This window comes from Tiliqua scincoides, chromosome 4 (genome assembly GCF_035046505.1).
Source record: "Tiliqua scincoides isolate rTilSci1 chromosome 4, rTilSci1.hap2, whole genome shotgun sequence".
NCBI lineage: Eukaryota > Metazoa > Chordata > Lepidosauria > Squamata > Scincidae > Tiliqua > Tiliqua scincoides.
In genome coordinates this window covers 110,700,128-110,721,576 of record NC_089824.1, presented here as the reverse complement: position 1 = coordinate 110,721,576, position 21,449 = coordinate 110,700,128, and the positions used below count along the sequence as shown (strand labels likewise).

At 46.5% G+C, this 21,449-nt stretch overlaps 1 protein-coding gene across 1 annotated transcript in view; it reads left to right on the top strand.

Moving 5' to 3' along the window:
- The first annotated feature begins 2,148 nt into the window (after positions 1–2,148).
- TADA1 (transcriptional adaptor 1) overlaps positions 2,149–21,449 on the top strand; it is a 32,534-nt gene continuing 13,233 nt past the window's right edge. Inside the window, exons 1-4 of the mRNA XM_066625116.1 lie at positions 2,149–2,604; positions 10,802–10,893; positions 11,656–11,721; positions 18,375–18,472. Of these exons, the coding sequence (XP_066481213.1) occupies positions 2,531–2,604; positions 10,802–10,893; positions 11,656–11,721; positions 18,375–18,472 (330 nt within the window). The 5' untranslated portion in view covers positions 2,149–2,530. The remainder of the gene's footprint in view (positions 2,605–10,801; positions 10,894–11,655; positions 11,722–18,374; positions 18,473–21,449) is intronic.

The window sequence follows — 21,449 nt, the reverse complement described above, 5'->3', positions numbered from 1 at the left end:
AGCTTGACAGTGAACCAACCCTAGAAGAACTTCACGTGGCCCTGGACTCCCTTGCCTTTGGCAAGGCACCTGGAAAAGACAGCATCTCTGCTGAAGTCCTAAAGTGCTGCAAAGAGATCATCATCACTGAGCTGCATGAAATCCTTTGTCTCTGCTGGAGAGAAGGTGGAGTACCTCAAGACATGAGGGATGCAAACATCATCACGCTGTACAAGAACAAAGGCGACAGGGGTGACTGCAACAACTACCGTGGCATCTCTCTCCTTAGTGTTGTAGGAAAGTTGTTTGCCCGAGTTGCACTAAAGAGGCTCCAGATACTTGCAGAGAGCGTTTATCCAGAATCACAGTGTGGATTCCGAGCCAACAGGTCCACCACTGATATGGTATTCTCCCTTAGACAACTGCAGGAGAAATGCAGGGAACAACGACAGCTACTCTTTATAGCCTTCATAGATCTCACGAAGGCTTTCGACCTGGTCAGCAGGGATGGCCTCTTCAAGATTCTCCCCAAGATTGGATGTCCACCCAGGCTCCTCAGCATCATCAGATCCTTCCACAAGGACATGAAGGGCACTGTTGTCTTCGATGGCTCCACATCACACCCCTTTGACATCCGAAGCGGCGTGAAGCAGGGCTGTGTTCTTGCACCAGCCTTGTTTGGGATCTTCTTCGCTGTCCTGCTGAAGCAGGCCTTTGGAACTACAACAGAAGGCATCTATCTCCGGACCAGATCAGATGGAAAGCTCTTCAACCTCTCCAGACTGAGAGCAAAGTCCAAAGTCCAGCTGAAATGTCTGCGTGACTTCCTCTTTGCCGACGATGCAGCTATTACTACCCACTCTGCCAAAGATCTCCAGCAGCTCATGGATCGTTTTAGCAAGGCCTGCCAAGATTTTGGACTGACAATCAGCCTGAAGAAAACACAGGTCATGGTTCAGGATGTGGACTCACCTCCCTGCATTACAGTCTCTGCACATGAACTGGAGGTTGTCCATTTGTGTACCTTGGCTCAACGATCTCCGACACTCTTTCTCTCGATACCGAGCTAAACAAACGCATCGGTAAAGCAGCTACCACGTTTTCCAGACTCACAAAGAGAGTCTGGTCTAACAAGAAGCTGACGGAACATACCAAGATCCAGGTCTACAGAGCTTGCGTCCTGAGTACACTTCTGTACTGCAGCGAGTCATGGACTCTTCACTCACAACAGGAGAGGAAACTGAATGCTTTCCACATGCGCTGCCTCCGACGTATTCTCGACATCACCTGGCAGGACAAAGTTCCAAACAACACAGTCCTGGAACATGCTGGAATCCCTAGCATGTATGCACTACTGAAACAGAGACGCCTGCGTTGGTTCGGTCATGTCGTGAGAATGGATGATGGCCGGATCCCAAAGGATCTCCTCTATGGAGAACTCGTGCAAGGAAAGCGCCCTACAGGTAGACCACAGCTGCGATACAAGGACATCTGCAAGAGGGATCTGAAGGCCTTAGGAGTGGACCTCAACAAGTGGGAAACCCTGGCCTCTGAGCGGCCCGCTTGGAGGCAGGCTGTGCAACATGGCCTTTCCCAGTTTGAAGAGACACTTGGCCAACAGTCTGAGGCTAAGAGGCAAAGAAGGAAGGCCCATAGCCAGGGAGACAGGCCAGGGACAGACTGCACTTGCTCCCAGTGTGGAAGGGATTGTCACTCCCGAATCGGCCTTTTCAGCCACACTAGACGCTGTTCCAGAACCACCTTTCAGAGCGCGATACCATAGTCTTTCGAGACTGAAGGTTGCCAACTACTACTATATATAGTGTGTAGTATACATACTCTATATACATACAAGCTATGCATATACTCTACACTGCATATGCACACACACTGCAGGTGCAAAGGTACAGGGGACACTGATCGCATGTAGCTTTCTTGAAAACCGGACCCATTGATGTGATTTCAGTGGGACTGACTGAAGCCGTGCAAGGAGTCAGCCCCATGGAACTGAATGGGTCCTACTTCTGAGCAGACCCGCCTGGCCTTGGGCTCTGAATGGCTGGCGGTGGTGGAGCGAAGAGCCCAGAGGGTCGTGTCAGCGCCGACACCCGCCCCGGTTCCAGCCAGAAGTGCTCCAAAGCGGCGTGCCGTTTGCCAGAGGTGGACAGGCAGCCCCGCGGGGGGTCCGAGCGACGGAGCTCCGCGCCCAGAGGCAGCCCCTGTGCGGCCACCCAGAACTAAAACGCGCACGGAAGGAGCAGCGGGCGCGCTGCAGGGGAGCGGAGGGGGAAGCCGCTCAGCCTGGCTCCCCCGCCTGGAATGCCCGAAGGGAGAGGCCCTGGCGCACTGCGGCGAGGCTCCCCTCCAGCGACGCCACCGGCGTGGAGTCGCAGCGCGCGCCCCCAGAGCTGCCGGCCGCGGCTCTCCCACCGCACTGCGATGCGGCCGGGAGCCGCGAAACAAAGCGCCGGAAGTTTTGCTAGCGCGGTTGGCGTCGCCGTGGCGGGTGTGAGAACCGGGCAGGCGGGCGCTTCTGGGACGCGCTCTTGCCATGGCGACGTACGTGAGCGAGCTGGAAGTGGCCAAGAAGAACCTCAGCGAGGCCCTGGGCGAGAATGTGAAGCAGTAAGCGCCGAAGAGCTTCCTGTCCTTCCCCTCATCCATCCCTTAGCCCGGCGGCCCGCATCAGCCAGGAGGGCCTAGTTGGGCCTGCTCAGCCTCGGCCTCCATTTTGGCCCTGCTCCAGGTGCTGGTGGCATAACTCTCAGCGCCGGAGCTGGACACCCAACTGGTTTTGCAGGTGTCGCTCCGTGTCCCCCGAGTCAGTGGCTGCTTCTGATTTTAGAGCCCAGTCCTATGCATGTCTACTCAGAAGTAAATCCCACTGTAGTCAATGGGGCTTACTCCCAGGAAAGTGTGGAGAGGACTGCAGCCTAAGAGCCCCATCCTATGCATGTCTGCTCAGAAGTAAATTCCACTATGGTCAATAGGGCTTGCTCCCAGGTAAGTGAGGATAGGATTGTAACCTGAGAGCCCCATCCTATGCATGTCTACTCAGAAGTAAATCCCACTGTAGTCAATGGGGCTTGCTCCCAGATAATAGTATTGCAGCCTTAGTACAATGGTTATGATGTGCAGGCCCCTTATTCAGGCCCTTGCAGGTCTGACAATATTACTTTGTGGTTTGTTACATATTTTCAATCATCCTAAAATAGTCTGGAACCTGAGGGAATAGGAGTATTAATTTATATTTAGTACAATAATTGTCCCTAAAGCCAGTAGACCAGTGTTTCTCAAACTATGGGTTGGGACTTGCTAGGTGGGTTGTGAGTCAATTTCAAGTGAGTCCCCATTCATTTCAATATTTTTTTTTTTATTAACAATATTTATAGATTACTTTTTAATGAAAAGTTCCCAGAGTGGTATATGTAATATTTTAGACTTGATACTTAGACTTTTAATATATTAGACTTGATGCTATCGTGGTATCTGACTGCATTTGGGGAAATGTTACGGATCTGTACATTGAACAGGCTACTATGCATGTCCTTTGCTGGGACTTACTCCTGGGTAAGTGTGAAACGGATTGCAGCCTAGGATTGTTAAAAATTGATGATGTCACTTCTGGTCATGCATGACATGACTTCCAGTGGGTCTTGACATATTATCAGTCTAAAAAGTGAATGCCAGTTCTAAAAGTTTGAGAACCACTGCAGTAGACTAAATGAAATGTTTTAAATTGCTGTTTAAGTTCAAATAATCTTTAGGTGAATTCACAGTGACATTTATGCTCCTAAGAGAGGATTGCTACAGCCCTGGTCAAGATATGAAGATCTCCAGATCTTCTTTTCAAGCAGCAGTTACCTCATTGTGACCAAGAAAGTGGAAAAGGTCTTACTCTGATAACATTTTCCCAAGCTGTGGAGGAAGAGCAACTGTGAAGTTAAAGAGTATTGTGTAGTTCTGTACCATCATCACTTTAGCATGTTGTAGCAAATAAAGTGATAAAGCAATGGTGCTCTTTCTTTTAGTGGGAAGCAGCTATCCTGCTTTTCTTTCTTGGCTTTAAGAAGCCAGGATGGATGCCCAGAAAAGAGTGCTATGGTAATGACATAAGGGGAGTGGCAAATACATGCCTTGGGCTGCAGTCCTTTTCATACTTACCTGCAAGTAATTGAGCAAGTCCCATTGAACTCAGTGGGGCTTATTTCTGAGTAGAAATACATAGGATTGTGTTGAAAGTGGCATCCAAATTGTACCTTTCGAGAAGTGCAGTGACATTTTGAAAAGTTGCTATCAGAAATCTTACCCAAACTGCAGCAGCAAGAATATGCTGCATGGGGCATATTAATCCAGTGCTTACCACCTCCATTGATTTCCAGTTTTTTTCTGAGCTGAATCTGTAGTGCTGGTACTGACCTTTAAAGCCTTCAACAGCCTTAGCCTACTAGGGTAATTGAAAGACTGCCTCTTCCAATATCAGCTTGTGTGAGCACATAGAAGCCCTGCTCCATGTCCCCCTGTCCTCTTTGTTGGGGCTATCCCTCAGTAGACCCTTTCAGTGGTTGCCAGTCCTCAGAAACTGAGTCAGACCATTGGTCAGTCTACCTCAGTATTGCCAACACTGACTGATTCTCTAGGAGTTCAGACAAGAATTTTTAGTTTGTCCTGTCTGATGATGCAGGAGATTGAACCTGAGATCTTCTTCTGAGAATGTGCTTTACCACTGGGCTCTGGAACTCTCTGTCTGGCCTATTTTCAACCTTTTGGGCTTTCTGGCAGAGATTAAAATCTCTTTTATTTTAGAGGGTCTTGGATGCTGTGGCAATTTAGGGCCCAATCCTATCCAATTTAACAACGGTTTAGCTGCAATGCAGCCCCAAGGTAAGGGAACAAATGTTCCCATACCTTAAGGAGGCCTCTGTGACTACCTCCCTACCACAGAATGCAGTGCATGCCCCACTGGCACAGCTACACTGGCACTGGAAAATTGGATAAGATTGGGCCCTCAATTGTCTATTTTGCTACTGATAATTGTTTGATGTGTTAACTGTTGCTCTAAATTTTTACCATAACATTTTAATGAACTTGTTTGAGTGCTTCTAGTTTTGTTAGTTGCCTTGCCTTAGAAACCAGAATACCAATACTTTTAGCAAAAGGAATGAGTAAAAAGCATGTAAGTGGGAAAAGGTTCAGGTACAGGTGGATGAGTGTTGGCATGAGGGAGGTAATGGTGGGATATGTATATGGCCGTTAATAGCTTGTAAGATTAGTCTGCATTATAAATCTTAGCTAGCTTAACTATTATGACTGTTGCTTTCCTTGTTCATCCCTCACCCCCACCCCAACTGGGACGAGAAAATTCTGGCACAAACAGGCAGGCTGTGGTAGATCTGTATAGTCCAAAAAGTGTTTGTTCAATATCTTTAAAAGACAGGCATTCATAATGACCTCTGAATTCTGATAATGTGTTTCCTAACAGCCATACATTTTATCTGATCAGAAGCAAGGTGCAGTTGGAGCTTCATGAATTGTTGGATCTCTTTCACTGTTGTCAGACATAACTTGGTGCAGTAACAATGTCAACTTATTCTTTGGGAGCTAGATGGTAACAACATTCCAAACATATCAAGCTGTTTGGAACAAAAGCCATTGTTGGGATTGTTACTTTGTATGTGAAAATCAGACTGTTTACTATAAGAGAAAAATGTATCCTGTGGCAGAACTCTTGCCTTGTGTTGTTGCAGCAGGCACGCATACGCATACCCTTCTTTTTAAGTGATTTCTGCCCAACGTGGCATATATGCAACAAGGATCAAATGTGTATACCTGTGAGCTGGGCAGAAGTGGGTTAAAAAGGTTTCTTTCAAAGAAGCAGCATCAGCAAATAGTTTGAGGGGCTGTATGGAGAATTTGAGCTCCCCCTTCTGGCTATCCAGCTTTATAACTGCTATTTCAGTTGGCCTTTGGTATCCTGCAGGATCCTCTGTGGATACCGATATCCTTGGATAATGGAATCCACAGGGCCCCCAAAACGGAAGTGCCTGTTGGAAGGCTCAGGCAGGTTTTCTGAGGTGCAGGGAGGCCACGTGCTTCAGAAGATCTGCAAATTGGAAGTGCTTTCCAAATGCTTCCTGCAGAGTTTCTGAGACTCAGGGAGGCTGCAAGTGGTCTCCCTGTGCTTTAGAACACCTCCTGGATATGACCTGAAGACAGTCCAGGTCACATCCAGGAAGTCATGTGAGGCTCTCCAGCTCCAGGCCCACTGTGCTGCTAAAGTCATTGTTTAAACTTCAGAGTTTTAAATGACAAAACAGCACAGTGGGCAAGTAGCCTCTGATTTCCCCTGAGGCCAAATGCATTCTTAAAAAAACTAATGAAAAAGGTGGAAGACAAGCACCAATTTCAATTTTAGCAACATTTTAGCAACATTTCAAAAATGTTCTGCAAAACCTAGCTTTGGGGTCTAAATTAGAGATACTGGATGCAAAGGAGTTTAGGGTTCATGTTCTTTTAATTGTTGAGTAGAAGAGGGAATTCCCGCAAGTGCTACTTTCTCAAAATGTATAAAAACTGTACGGGGGAGGGGGTGCTGTATCTACAGATCGCATATCTGCAGTTCCTTTATCTGCAATTGTGGGGAAAGCCCACCGTATCCTTCCCTGCCCTCTGGGGAGCTGTGGATGACTGCAACTGGTGAAAAAAATGTGATTTATGGTTTTTCATCAAAACTAGAAGTGACGTTTTTAATACCTCATAAAGCATAGGGAGGCCCAGGGAATCTCTTACCAATACTTATATGGTATAATTCAATTTGCAGCTCCCTGAATGTACACATTGAAGAACACCAGTATAAATTGCACAGCAATTTCCAATTGTTCTGAGTTCTCTAGTTGAAGGAAGTGGCAACAGGCTGTAGTAAGGCATTTGGGGAGAAAAATGCTACTAGTTCTTTTTCAGTGAAGTACTTCTATCAAACAATATTGGGTCGCATTGGATACCTATAATGGGAAATTCTGTCATCGTCTCCCTGCACACACATGATGACTTAGGGCCAAATACTATCCAGTTTTCCAGTGCCAGTGCAGCTGTGGCGATAATAATATAATGAAATAATAAACTTTATTTTTATCCCGCCCTTCTCCCCAAAGGGACCCAGGGCAGCTTACAACATATTAAAAAAACAAAACAGATTAAAACATAATTTAACAGATAAAAACATATTAAAAACACATTAAGAGAAACCATAAAAACAGTAATCAGATAAAAGTCAGAATAAAAAGAGCATAAAACAGCAGTTCAAGGAGAAATCACACCTGTAAAAAACTAAAAGATGTATAAAAGATGTTAGAAAGGCCATAGAGTCAGAAGGCTTGTGTAAACAACTAGGTCTTCAGGCCTCGCCGAAAGGTCTCAAGGGAGGGAGCCATTCTCAAGTCAAGGGGAAGGGAGTTCCATAACATTGGTGCCACTACTGAGAAGGCCCTATTTCTTGCCGCCGCCCCACGTACCTCTTTGGGTGGCGGCACATGTAAAAAGGCCTTCTCTGATTACCTGAGAGGACAAGCCTGATTGTACGGGAGTAGGCGATCTCTAAGATAGCCTGGCCCAGAGCAGTATAGGGCTTTAAAGGTCAAGACCAGCACCTTGAATTGGACCCAGAAACGAATGGGCAGCCAATGTAGCCCCCGGAGAAGCGGACTGACAGAGTCAAACCGCCTAGCTCCAATGACCACACGGGCGGCCACATTCTGCACTAATTGCAGTTTCCGAACCGTCTTCAGGGGCAGCCCCACATAAAGCGCGTTACAATAATCTAACCTCAATGTCACCATAGCATGGATCACCTTGGCCAGGTCTGCACGATCCAAGTACGGCCGCAGCTGGCGCACCAGCCGAAGCTGCGAGAAGGCCCCCCTAGCCACAGCCGCCACCTGGGAGTCCAGGAGCAGCTGCGAGTCCAGGTGGACCCCCAAGCTGCGGGCCTGCTCCTTCAGAGGGAGTGCAACCCCATTCAGAGCAAGCTGATAATCTAGCACCTGCATCGAGGATTTCTGAACCAGGAGAGCTTCTGTCTTATCCGGATTTAATTTCAGCTTGTTAGCCCCCATCCAGATCCTCACTGCTTCCAGACAGCGCTCCAGGCCCTCAACCGCCACCCTGGAGTCTGGAGGAAAGGAGAGATAGAGCTGGGTGTCATCACCATATTGATGACACCCCACTCCAAAGCCCCGGATGACCTCTCCCAGCGGTTTCATGTAGATATTAAATAGCATGGGGGACAGAATTGAACCCTGCGGCACCCTGCACTTCAAGGGCCAGGGTGTTGAACAGGCATCCCCCAGCACCACCATCTGGGACCGACCCTCCAAGTAGGAGCAGAACCACCGCAAAACGGTGCCTCCAACTCCCAACTCGGCCAATCGGCCCAGAAGGATACCATGGTCGATGGTATCGAAAGCCGCCGAGAGGTCCAGCAGGACCAACAGGGATGCACTCCCCCTGTCCAGTCCCCAGCGTAGGTCATCCACCAAGGCGACCAAGGCAGTTTCCGTCCCAAAGCCCGGCCTGAAACCAGATTGAAAAGGGTCCAGATAATCTGCTTCATCCAAGACCCTCTGGAGTTGGGCCGCCACCACCCGCTCAATTACCTTGCCCAGAAATGGGATGTTGGAGACTGGCCGGTAGTTATTCAGCACAGTAGAATCCAGAGAGGGCTTCTTCAGGAGGGGGCGAACCACCGCCCGCTTCAAAGCGAGCAGCAATGTCCCCTCCACCAAGGAAGAGTTGACCACCCTCCCATCCACTCAGCCAGTCCACCCCGGGTCCGCTCTTATCAGCCAAGCCGGGCAAGGATCAAACAGGCAGGCAGACGGCCTCACACTCCAAAGGAGTCTGTCCACATCCTCAGATTGCACAAGCTGAAAAGAATCCCACAACACTGGACAAGCAGTTGCCAAGGGGACATTGTCAGACATTGTCAATGTGGCATCCAAGTTGTGACGAATACGATCGATTTTATCTGCGAAATGTTGCACAAACACGTCACAGCAGCTGCCCGTGTCTTCCTCCTGATCTACTGGAGGGGCCTGATGGAGGAGGCCCCGCACCACACGGAACAGCTCTGCCGGACGGCTATCAGCAGACGCAATGGTAGCAGAGAAGAATGATGGAGCATACACTGCATCGTGTGGTGGTGGGACCAGTCCCAGAGGCCTCCTGTATGGGAACATTTGTTCTCATACCTCAGGGTTGCACAGTGGCTACACCGGTGCTGGATAGGATTGAGCCCTCTCATGTTACTAGATCTGCTAGGGCAGTGCTTTCCAAACTCCTACAAGGGAGTTGGGAGCACAGTAAGTGTATAAGGATCGCTCTGCTGCCAGCAGGATCTGCCAGCAGGATTGCTCTGCTGCCACAGTAAGGATCGCTCTGTTGCCAGCGGGATATTTCAACTTACCTGAGGGAGTGCTGGTTTGGGGGGGGGGGCGGGAGCCTTGCAGGTGCCACTGCAGGTCTCTCCAACCCTCTATGACAATACAAAAAAAAATTGAAAACCACTCGTGGTTTTCAGTCGCTTTTCTACTGTTACGGAGACTTGGACAGTCCTGCAGAGGTGTCTGCAGGGCTCCCCGCACCCTGCCCTGGAGGCCAGCACTCCCTCTGGTAAGTTTTTTAAAAAAACAACCTCCCTGGCAGCAGCACAATCCTGGGGATTGCATTCTTGCCTCCCCCCTGCCCCATGAAGGGGTAGGGACAAGTGCTTCCCTGGCTAGTGGGGTACAACCCAACAGTTTGGGAACCACTGAGGTAGGGGATTGGACAGATTTCTGGAGAAAAATTCCATCACAGGTTACAGACCATGAGGGGTATGTGTAACCTCCTGGTTTTAGAAATAGACTACCTCAGAAGGCCAGGTGCAGGGGAGTGGCAGCAGGATGCAGGTAACTTATTGTCTTGTGTGCTCCCTGAGGCATCTGGTGGGCCACTGAGAGATAAAGAAAGGTGGATTAAATGGGCCTTTGGCCTGATCCAATGAGACTGTTCTTTTACCCATTTCTATGCTGGTGGGCTGGCCTGGGATTTGCTTCTCCTCTCCCTTCGTGTAGTAGTAGGTGCCTGACTGGTAAAGTCACTGCTTTTGCTTGTGCCATTCTAGTGTTGCTCTCTGCTTCCTGGCAACACAGAAAATGGTGCCCAGTAGTTCTCCAGATGGTTGTAGTTGATTGTGACTAATAACACAGGCCTACAAAATTGAGGGTCAGAAAAGTTTTCCCCAAACTTTATGGTGTTTTGATATGAATTTGGGGTGCTGATTTCAAAAATGGTATCCACTTTGCGCTATCACATCTAGTTTTGGAGATATAGTATAGTGAATATATAGTATTCACGAGAGAGAGAGAGAGAGAGAGAGAGAGAGAGAGAGAGAGAGAGAGTATTCCTGAATGGTTCAAGCGGTTTTCCTCATGAGGAAGCCATGGTGTAGGCTTCCTCATGAGGAAGCTGCTTGAACCATTCACTAAAGAGGCTATGCTGTATCTCCAAAACTAGATGTGATAGGGCAAAACGGATGCCATTTTTGGAAACAGCGCCCCAAATATACCCAGGAATTGGTGTAAAGTTTAAGGAAGCAAAATGTGTGTTGGCCTGTGTAATCTATTCTGCCTTGGACTAGATGACCACTGAGGTTCCTGATTATATTAGGAAACTGCATGATTGTTTCTCCTAAAAGCTCCAAAAGGGAAAACATAGATCTTGAAAGTCAAAGCCTTTTATAATAATAATAGTATTATTACTGTTGTGCCATTTATACTTTGTTCAGATACTGGGCTAACTTGAAGTTGTGGTTCAAGCAAAAGATCAGCAAAGAAGAGTTTGACCTGGAAGCTCGGAGACTCCTCACACAAGACAATGGTAAGAATACTGTCTCTGATAGTGCAATGCTATGCAAGTTCCATTGTGTTCAGTGAGAAAGTGTGGATAGGATTGCAGCCCTGTTTGCTGTGCCTGATTTCCTTATTTTCTATCCATCGATGCATGCTGAGCTTGGGGTTAACTGGCCTGCTAAACAGTATCTCAGTCAGGCATAACCAGTTCTCTCCTCCAAAAATAATTTGCCTATGGGTAGGTCATGGGAAGGGACAAGGAACCATAGTGTTCTGAAACTGCATCATGACCAGTGATGTCTTTTATTTGGCCACTCCTCTGGCTTCAGAGATTTCAGCAGATGTTGTCCATACACTTATGAATATATTTTTGCAGCAACCATGAGAACTTTTTAACGCTGCTCAAATTTCAGGGAGACCAGAAGGGGCATGGCCCCCTTGCCTGTTGTAATAGTCCCTCAGCTACCCATTTTTAGAAGATTATGGTGAACATGATGAAACTAAAATTAGTGAGGGTTGGACAATGGACCTTGTGAATTTCATTAAGCGCCCTCTGCCTTTCTCCCCCTTCCTTCTCCCACCATCCAAGCACCACTTTTTAGACAATAAAAGCTGAGAATGTTAAATTATATGCCCACTATCTAATTCTGCTATTGTGTAGAATGCACAAATACTTGCAGTTCTGATAAAGGGTCACTTCTGTACTACTTTAGAATGCCAGTATAATGACATCTCTCTTTGAAAGAATCCTTGTTATCATTTATATGACCTCTCTCTCTTCTTTTGGCAGTTCACTCTCACAATGATTTCCTCTTGGCTATTCTCACACGATGCCAAATCTTGGTTTCTGCCCCCGGTAAGTGACCCTTAAAAACTTCTCATGCATGTGGACTTTGGGCGAGGGGGAGAGAGACAGAGAACGCGCAAGCTGTGGTGTGCTTGTCTTGGGAGCGATTGTAATATTGTCCTATGCCTTATGGCAGGGCTTTTCAAACTGGGGCGTCGCGACGCCCCAGCCTGTGAGCCCTGGCCTCTGCCCCCTTAAGGGGCGGGGGCAGCCTGGAGGCAGGGAGGAGGCAGCAGCATGATCCCCAGGTTCGCACCACCCAGGGGGACTGCAGGAGCTTGGGTGCACTTACCCAAGTCTCCTGCAGCCTCCCCAGGCTGTGGGAGCCTGGCGCAACCTGCAGCAGGGCTCCCTGCAGCAGTGAAAGTAAATGCGGAGCAATTGCGCTCCACTTCCACCTTAGCGGAGGTGGGGCACGATCACTCCGCATTTACTTTCACTGCTGCGGGGAGCCCGGCTGCAGGTTGCGCCTGGCTCCCCGCAGCCTGGGGAGGCTGCAGGAGGCTTGGGTAAGTGTACCCAAGCCCCTGCAGCAACTATGAGCAATCATGGTGTTGCTTCTGTTGGGGAAAAATTCAGGGAACTATTAAGAACTGGGCTGGCCTGTATTAGTTGTTTTGCAAGGAATATTTATCCTCTCATAGGAACTAATACCCATTTTCTGAGTAAACAGATGCAGCAACACAGGGGCAACAACTATAGGTGGCAAAAGCTGTTGTAGCAGGTGGCTGCAGATTACTCCATTGGCCTAAACACTTATGAAGGATAATGTTGTACCAGCATAGTCATTTTGAGAATTGGAGCTGTACGTCTTCTTCATCATGTGTTTCCATTGTGTCCTGCTTGGCATCATTGTGAGGGCGGAGGTCTTCTGCAAATGAGGGGCAAAGCTGATCCTTTGGTTCAACAATACCCATGTAATGTGCCTGGGGTCCTGTGTTCTCCCAGCAGCAAAGTCAAAATTACAATAGTAGCAGTAGAAACAAAAGCCAAGATAATAGCAGTGCCAGACACTCACAGTGTCCCTTGAAATTGCTTTATCCCATACAGATCATGATGTTGCTCATCAGCAACACCATGACCACCCCATGTTACCTATGCATGAAGAAAATCAGGTTCTTTTATACCCCAGTGGGTAAGTTGAACCAGTAGTAAAGATGACAGACCCTAAATCATAACTGAAACATCAAATGGCTTATTGATTCATGGGAGAGCTTGCAAGGGTATATGTGATTATGGAGTGTACTATAAAGACACAGAAGAAGAACCACACAACACATACATGAAGTAGCATAGTCCTAAAACCAACCAAAGAAATGGACCAGCAGTCCTCACCTGGCCTCACAGTTTGCCTTAGCCAGGCCTCGGGATCAACGTTCTCACTAAGTAACTGCGCGGCTCAAAACCAAGTTCCATTCAGCTCAGAGCTGAGCATTCCCACATGTCTGGACATTACACATGACATCATTGCCACATGTCTAGAGATGCTTCTGCACACCAAGGGAAGGGGTCTGCACTGCAGTGCAGAACCTTGAGAGCAAGGGTGTCAAACCTGTTTCATACAGAGGACCAAAGTTAACATTCATGGCACCTGCTGAGGGCCAGAAGTGACAACATCAAGCAGATGATGGCCAAACTTGTTTCATACAGAGGGGCAGCTCATTAGCTGCAAATGATTGAAGAGAAAATTTTCAAGTCTTGTTCATATTTTAAAGATATAGAAGAGCCCAATTATCAAGCAGGGAGAGCCCAGTTATAATGGGGACCAGTTAAATTGGTTCTGGGGGCCACATTCGGCTTGTCGGCCTTATGTTTGATACCCTTGCCTTAGCAGGAATACTGTCCAAGATGCCTTTAAATTGTCCAGGCTCTTTGATCCCTATCGTACACTTGGGTCTCACTCCCAGGGTTTTGGGTGCTTAGAGTTGTTGGTTCTGAACCCTAGAGACCTCAAAGATCCCTGTTCGGTAGTACTGCCACCACCCTGTAAGAGCCAGTGCCTCAGTCCAGGGAACCGAGACCCTCTAGGCTTAACTATATCCCTTGTAGGCACTGAGCACTTTCCTTACTTAAAGTCTCAGTCCTCAAGTTTCTAGTCCACAATGAGGATTTTTGGTAGCTTGCTGAACGGCTAGGCAGGATTCTGAACCTTTGTCCCCAGCAGACAATGAACCAACATGTTAAAAAAGATTTTTACTTTATTAAGTACATAGGGTTACAAAAGTTACAAAAGGCAGCAAATGCTAGAGGCATAAAAAACTTCTAGGAAACATATCAGCATAAAACAACAAAGCTAACTGGCTAACTATTATTCTCTAACCCTCACCTGGGTCAGCTTCTTTTGTAGATCCTCAGGCCAGTTACCTATGGCCACATGGTCCTGGTGGGGCAGGATGTGCACCCACCACCTCTCTCACCCAGAGACAAGGAAAAAAGACCCTGTCCTCTGGAAGTGGGCCTGGAAGCTCACCCTCTCAGCTCTTCCCTCCCCCCCTGGAGATCTACAGCTGCATTCCATCCTTGATGGGCATCTTTCTGGCTGCCTAGGTGCTACACCTAGGTGATTACCTTCCATTGAATTGTAAATCCTGGCTCTAGGAAATGCAAGCCACTTCTGTGTTACTGTTTTAGCTTGGTTCAGGCCTTGCAATGCTACTAGGCCTGAACTGTACATATTCATGACAATCCCATCCAACCATCTTGCCTTGCCCATTGAGCAGTTAACCAGCTAAAATGGGTGGGGTGGAGAAGCTAGGTGGGTTCCACTCCTCCACTGAAGTAATTTGATATTATCAAACCCAGTTTTTTTTTTAAAGCCCAAGCACAGGGACTTGGTGTGCTTTTCTGCCAGTCATCTTTGAGAACCCTAGTGCTGGGACCTCGATGGCACTTACTTACTCTCCAATAAGTACAGGGGCTCATTGGAAAATGAAAATGAAAGTTAGTACTAGGGACTGTAAAATTAGCCAGATGCATTAACGATTTTTCTTTCACTTTTGTTGCCTTTTTTCACCCCAAATTTCACTAGCAAATTTTCTTTAGAGCAGTGGTTCCCAAGCTGAGGTACGTATACCCCCAGGGATACTTGCCAGGACCTTGAAAAAGAATTGAATAATGGTGGAAAAAGGCATGCGGGTTGCAAGGCAGGAAGCCCCAACAACTGCTAGTTTTTGGTCATGAAATTGTGTATTATCAGATATGGATCAGTAGTTGAAAACATATACATTTGAAATAACTACCACTATATTAATTACAATTTGGTAATAGGAGGGGTACAATTTATGGAAATGGGCTGTCAAGGGGTATGCAAGTGAAAAAATGCTAGGAACCACTGCTTTTGGGACTTGTGGACTATCTTAAATAGCTCCCCAGCTCCATCTCTTGGGCATTACTAGTTACTGTATCCATTTGATCAGGCTGTGCTCTGTGTTCATCTAGCTGAGTTCCGCATTTTCCATCATCCTGCTTGTATTTTTTTTCTACTCCCACCTTTCCCCCCCCCACTTTAATTCCCTTTCTTTTGATTTTTTGACTGTTTGCCTCCTTGTCCATGTTCTTGGATAACTGATTTCTCTTCATCCTACAGATACTAGTGTGGGTTTGATTTTTGAATTTTGAACCTTTGGATTCAGTATTTGTGAGAATTTTTCCCCCCAGTTGACTCCCCTCTACCTGGTCCCTGTAGACTGGGTTAGTGTCAGCAGATAGAAACTACCAAGGTTATCCTCCACAAGCTTGCTAGTCCAATAAAGGGAAAGCAGGGAGCAGGAAGGGGTGCATGCATGCTGTCTATTAGGCACTACTCCCCTCAGTCAACCTGCCTTCTACTGGGTCCTTTTCCTTGACAGTGATATATTTTGATCAACTATACAACAGGTTACCAACTTACATAAGGGTTCTGTTCCAGAAAAGTGTCCATATGTTGATTTTTATATAAGTTGGATTTGCATGCAGTACCATACAGTATGCACAGAACAGCAGGTAGAGACTTACGTAAGCACAGCCAACGCTGGTGGCAGATGGGGAAGAGCAGTGCCCACATCCTCCCTCTAGTCTGTCATGGACAGGGCCAGCCACCTGATCTGCCCCTTCCTCTGCACAAGCTCTTTAAACAAAGCAGGAACTGTGAAACATGCTGGGATCACTCCCAGAACACTTTGGATTTCCTCATTTATGTAAAGAGCCTGCATAAAGGATAGAGTGAGATTGTTGAGTTCCAGTCTTTGGCAGCATTTGACAGCATTCTGGCCCCTGCCTTCCGTGGAGGAAGTGGAGGCCTGTCCAGGCTTACCTGCTGTATGAGTGATGCGGCAAGGCAGTATAAGTCAGTCCTAGGCTGGGGAGGTGGTTGCTGCATGGTGAGCAAGAGAACATGCCCACAGAAATGAAAGCTACAAGCTCACAGATACAGTATTTAATCTCAAAAAGACCCGCACTCTCTGATCATTCTCATTCCCATCCCTCCCATCTCTTCATGGGTTTGTGTGACCTTTACCTCTTCCTTCCCTCTTTTGTCATTCCCCTGTCCCTGGATTTAATTTTAAATGGTTGGCTTCTTTGGATATGGATTTCTTTTTTGCTCTGTTCAGCATCATGCACAAGGAGATATTATGGAAATAATTATTAGCAGATTCTAGCATGACATTTGAAGACATAATACATTCATGGTTCTTGCAATTCACAAACGATCAACTGAATTTTACAATACTGTAACAGTGTTTTCATGTTTTCAAGTTTATCTGTGATCATGGGCAAGAGACCTCTAATAACAACCAATATTTTGAGATCTTCAGAAACCCCCAAGCAGTTCTGCTGTCCTTTGACTTACATTATCCTCACTGTTATTGTTCCATGTTCAAATTGTTGCCTTTGCCAAGTGATAATGTTTCATGATAAAGGAAGCTTCTTCAAGGCAATTTAGCTGCTTGTGTATTTTCTCAGTTGCTAAGCAAAACAGATAACTAGCAGAGAGATGAATTTCTCACTTCAGCTGATAAGGAGTGCTTTGGTTGAAATCTCTTCTGTCTGTCAGTTCCCTCCTTATTAAGTCTGGCAAAGAGAAGTGTGTTGCATCTTTGTACAGCCTCCACCCCAGTGTTTTTTCTCCCTCTTTCAGATTCTGATTTTCTTTCTGAGATTCTTTCTCACATTGTGTTTGTCAGCACATGGGAGACAAGTAGGGCTCCATAAACAGTGTATAAAACTTAACTAATCGAGGAGAACGCAATAAAACCCAAGAAGTGCCTCTACGCACTCTGCAGTCCCTGGGTAAGCAAACAAGGGGTGTCTAAGCAGCAAACAGCCAGGTGCTTATATCTATCTGAGAAAGAATAAAAGGAAGCAGGCAGTAAATTTCTGTGCTTGTGTTGTGCTGCATAGAAACAAATTGCAAATTACAGTTCAATAATGGAGGCACACTTATTTGGGAGTAAGCCACATGGAATGTAGCGACATATGCCTCCCAAGTCAACAAGCAAAGAATTGAGTTGTCAGATGTGTTCTGGAGTAAACTGTTTGTGATCTTTTGGTCTGGGACTACAATCCTAAGTGTGCAATTATTAGACCAGCAACATGCCTTTGCCTTTAGCTAAGCTTATGGGATGGGATGGAATGGAATATAGTACTGAGTATCTGTGCTGCAGGTTGGCCAACGAGGAATTGTTGTATAGAGTTGCTTAAAATGGAATGGTGAATCACGTTATAAATAGTTCAAAGTAGTGTTTCTCAAACTGTGGGTCGGGACCCACTAGGTGGATCGCGAACAAGTCCCCATTCATTTCATTTTTAATATATTAGACTTGATGCTGTCATGGAATGTGACTGCATTTGGGGAAATGTTACAGTCCTGTACTTTTAACAAGCTGCTATGTATATTCTTTTAACAATGATAGTAAATGGGACTTATTCCTGGGTAAGTGTGGGTAGGATTGCAGCCTAGAATTGTTAAAAATTATCATGCTTGATGATGTCACTTCCAGTCATGACATCACTTCTGGTGGGTCTTGACAGATTCTCATTCTAAAAAGTGGGTCCCGGTATTAAATGTATGAGAACCGCTGGTTCAAACAAAAAAGGTAGCATTTTGGCTGTGCTCTTTTTCTCTTGAAGAAAAAGAGGCTTGCCTTTACTTATAATTGTTTTATAGTGACATTTATTATGAACAGATACAATTTCTTCCAACTATGCTATCTGCTGTCAAGAGAAACCTAGTAAAGTGCTGCTTTAAAGTGTGCTATTTTTCAGCATTTTACTTCAGCACTGCACTGGTTCTAAGTCATGTATAAACACATCATAAAAAAGAAGCCTTCTCTCCAGAGAACACAAGCTGAAAATTTTGGCTGCAGTTCAGAGCTTTGCATGGGTTGCCAGATGCTTTAGGTTTGCTTAGCCGTTCTCCTGCAAATGGAAAATGGCATTGTATGTCCAGGAAAGTTTATTTAAAGTATAATTGGTAGGCAGCGGCTGGGTGATGACCAGTATGAATGGTCCCATGAAATGGAAATTGTGTATTTGCAATAAAAACGCACTTAAATCTGACAGAGTGTAATGGGTATTTAAAAGCTGTCAGACATAAGTTTTTGTGTTCCTTTTGTTCTAATTTATGAATGCAATGATATCCTTGCCAAATTTGGAAAAAAAATTGCCCTTTTTCTCATTTCCAGAAGGTGCTGGTTCTCTGCCATGGACTGGAGGTTCTGCAACAAAACCTGGCAAGCCCAAAGGGAAGAAAAGGTTTTCTTCTGTTCGACAGAAGTTTGATGTAAGTTTGTCCTGTCTTGTGCTTGTTGGAAATGAGGAATTGGTAAACTGAACCTAGAGGACAAAACTCAATTACAAGATACATGGACTGTCAGCAACAATGGCAGTCAAGTTCCTCACTCCCCCTTCATAACTTCTCATGAACCTAATTCCATTTTCTGGTGTCATTGTACTGCATTTCCATACCTTCACCCTTGGGAGCTAATCACACAGATAGCAGAGTGTGAAAATACACAATGTAATGATGTTGGAACACAGAGTCACTAGATGTGTTACAGAATGGAAGGGAACAGCTCAACCCAGGGCTGCCATTTTTTTTCAGTAGCCACATGGCATGAAGTGCCACATCAGAGAATGCACCAAAATGTTTCTCACTCTGTAATGTGTTACACAGATTAGTAGTTGGCAACCTTCAGTCTCGAAAGACTATGGTATCGCGCTCTGAAAGGTGGTTCTGGAACAGCGTCTAGTGTGGCTGAAAAGGCCGATTCGGGAGTGACAATCCCTTCCACACTGGGAGCAAGTGCAGTCTGTCCCTGGCCTGTCTCCCTGGCTATGGGCCTTCCTTCTTTGCCTCTTAGCCTCAGACTGTTGGCCAAGTGTCTCTTCAAACTGGGAAAGGCCATGTTGCACAGCCTGCCTCCAAGCGGACCGCTCAGAGGCCAGGGTTTCCCACTTGTTGAGGTCCACTCCTAAGGCCTTCAGATCCCTCTTGCAGATGTCCTTGTATCGCAGCTGTGGTCTACCTGTAGGGCGCTTTCCTTGCACGAGTTCTCCATAGAGGAGATCCTTTGGGATCCGGCCATCATCCATTCTCACAACATGACCGAGCCAACGCAGGCGTCTCTGTTTCAGTAGTGCATACATGCTAGGGATTCCAGCACGTTCCAGGACTGTGTTGTTTGAAACTTTGTCCTGCCAGGTGATGCCGAGAATACGTCGGAGGCAGCGCATGTGGAAAGCATTCAGTTTCCTCTCCTGTTGTGAGTGAAGAGTCCATGACTCGCTGCAGTACAGAAGTGTACTCAGGACGCAAGCTCTGTAGACCTGGATCTTGGTATGTTCCGTCAGCTTCTTGTTGGACCAGACTCTCTTTGTGAGTCTGGAAAACGTGGTAGCTGCTTTACCGATGCATTTGTTTAGCTCGGTATCGAGAGAAAGAGTGTTGGAGATCGTTGAGCCAAGGTACACAAAGTCATGGACAACCTCCAGTTCATGCGCAGAGATTGTAATGCAGGGAGGTAAGTCCACATCCTGAACCATGACCTGTGTTTTCTTCAGGCTGATTGTCAGTCCAAAATCTTGGCAGGCCTTGCTAAAACGATCCATGAGCTGCTGGAGATCTTTGGCAGAGTGGGTAGTGATAGCTGCATCGTCGGCAAAGAGGAAGTCACGCAGACATCTCAGCTGGACTTTGGACTTTGCTCTCAGTCTGGAGAGGTTGAAGAGCTTTCCATCTGATCTTGTCCGGAGATAGATGCCTTCTGTTGTAGTTCCAAAGGCCTGCTTCAGCAGGACAGCGAAGAAAATCCCAAACAAGGTTGGTGCAAGAACACAGCTCTGCTTCACGCCGCTTCGGATGTCAAAGGGGTGTGATGTGGAGCCATCAAAGACAACAGTGCCCTTCATGTCCTTGTGGAAAGATCTGATGATGCTGAGGAGCCTGGGTGGACATCCAATCTTGGGGAGAATCTTGAAGAGGCCATCCCTGCTGACCAGGTCGAAAGCCTTCGTGAGATCTATGAAGGCTATAAAGAGTGGCTGTCGTTGTTCCCTGCATTTCTCCTGCAGTTGTCTAAGGGAGAATAGCATATCAGTGGTGGAACTGTTGGCTCGGAATCCACACTGTGATTCTGGATAAACGCTCTCTGCAAGTACCTGGAGCCTCTTTAGTGCAACTCGGGCAAACAACTTTCCTACAACGCTAAGGAGAGAGATGCCACGGTAGTTGTTGCAGTCACCCCTGTCGCCTTTGTTCTTATACAGCGTGATGATGTTTGCATCCCTCATGTCTTGAGGTACTCCACCTTCTCTCCAGCAGAGACAAAGGATTTCATGCAGCTTAGTGATGATGATCTCTTTGCAGCACTTTAGGACTTCAGCAGGGATGCTGTCTTTTCCAGGTGCCTTGCCAAAGGCAAGGGAGTCCAGGGCCATGTGAAGTTCTTCTAGGGTTGGTTCACTGTCAAGCTCCTCCAGCACAGGCAGGCACTCAATGTTGTTCAGCGCTTCTTCGGTGACTACATTTTCTCTGGAATATAGCTCAGAGTAGTGCTGCACCCAGCGTTCCATCTGCTGCGCCCAGATTCCATAGTGCTGCACCCAGCGTTCCATCTGCTGCTACACAGATTAATGGAATTGTATTCATTGCCCTCCTTTGCATCATGTAGTTGCTTTTTAAAGGCTTTTGCAAAAGCTTGGATAGTAGAAGGAAAGGGAAATGGGAGAATGGAGTGGAAATCCAGACTAGGTGGCCAGTAGGGATACATATATCAGGAAGTAGGAATCATAGAAGAAGGAGATGAAAATGTTTTTGGTCTCAAAGCTATGTCCCACATCCATGGGAACCACACTCTGGTTTTTGAGATATGTCCTGATACTGGATTTTTTTTTCCAAACTTTATTCCTAATAATAAAGTATTGCAGTGTTTATCAAACTGTGGGTCTGGTCCCACTAGGTGGGTCACAGGCCAATTTCAAGTGGGTCCCCATTCATTTCAAGGGTTTTTTTAAATTTTTAATGTTAGACTTGATGCTACCATTGTATGTGACTTCATTTGGGGAAATGTTCTAGATCTGTACATTGAACAGGCTACAATGTATGTGCTTTTAACTGTGATAGTCAGTGGGGCTTACTTCTAGGTAAGTGTGGATTGCAGCCTCAGGGATGTTTGGGGAATTAAAAAACAAACAAAAACAAAAGGAAAAAACAGATCAGCAACTGCTTGGGAGGGTTAGGAGGGTTCTTCTTTCTTTTA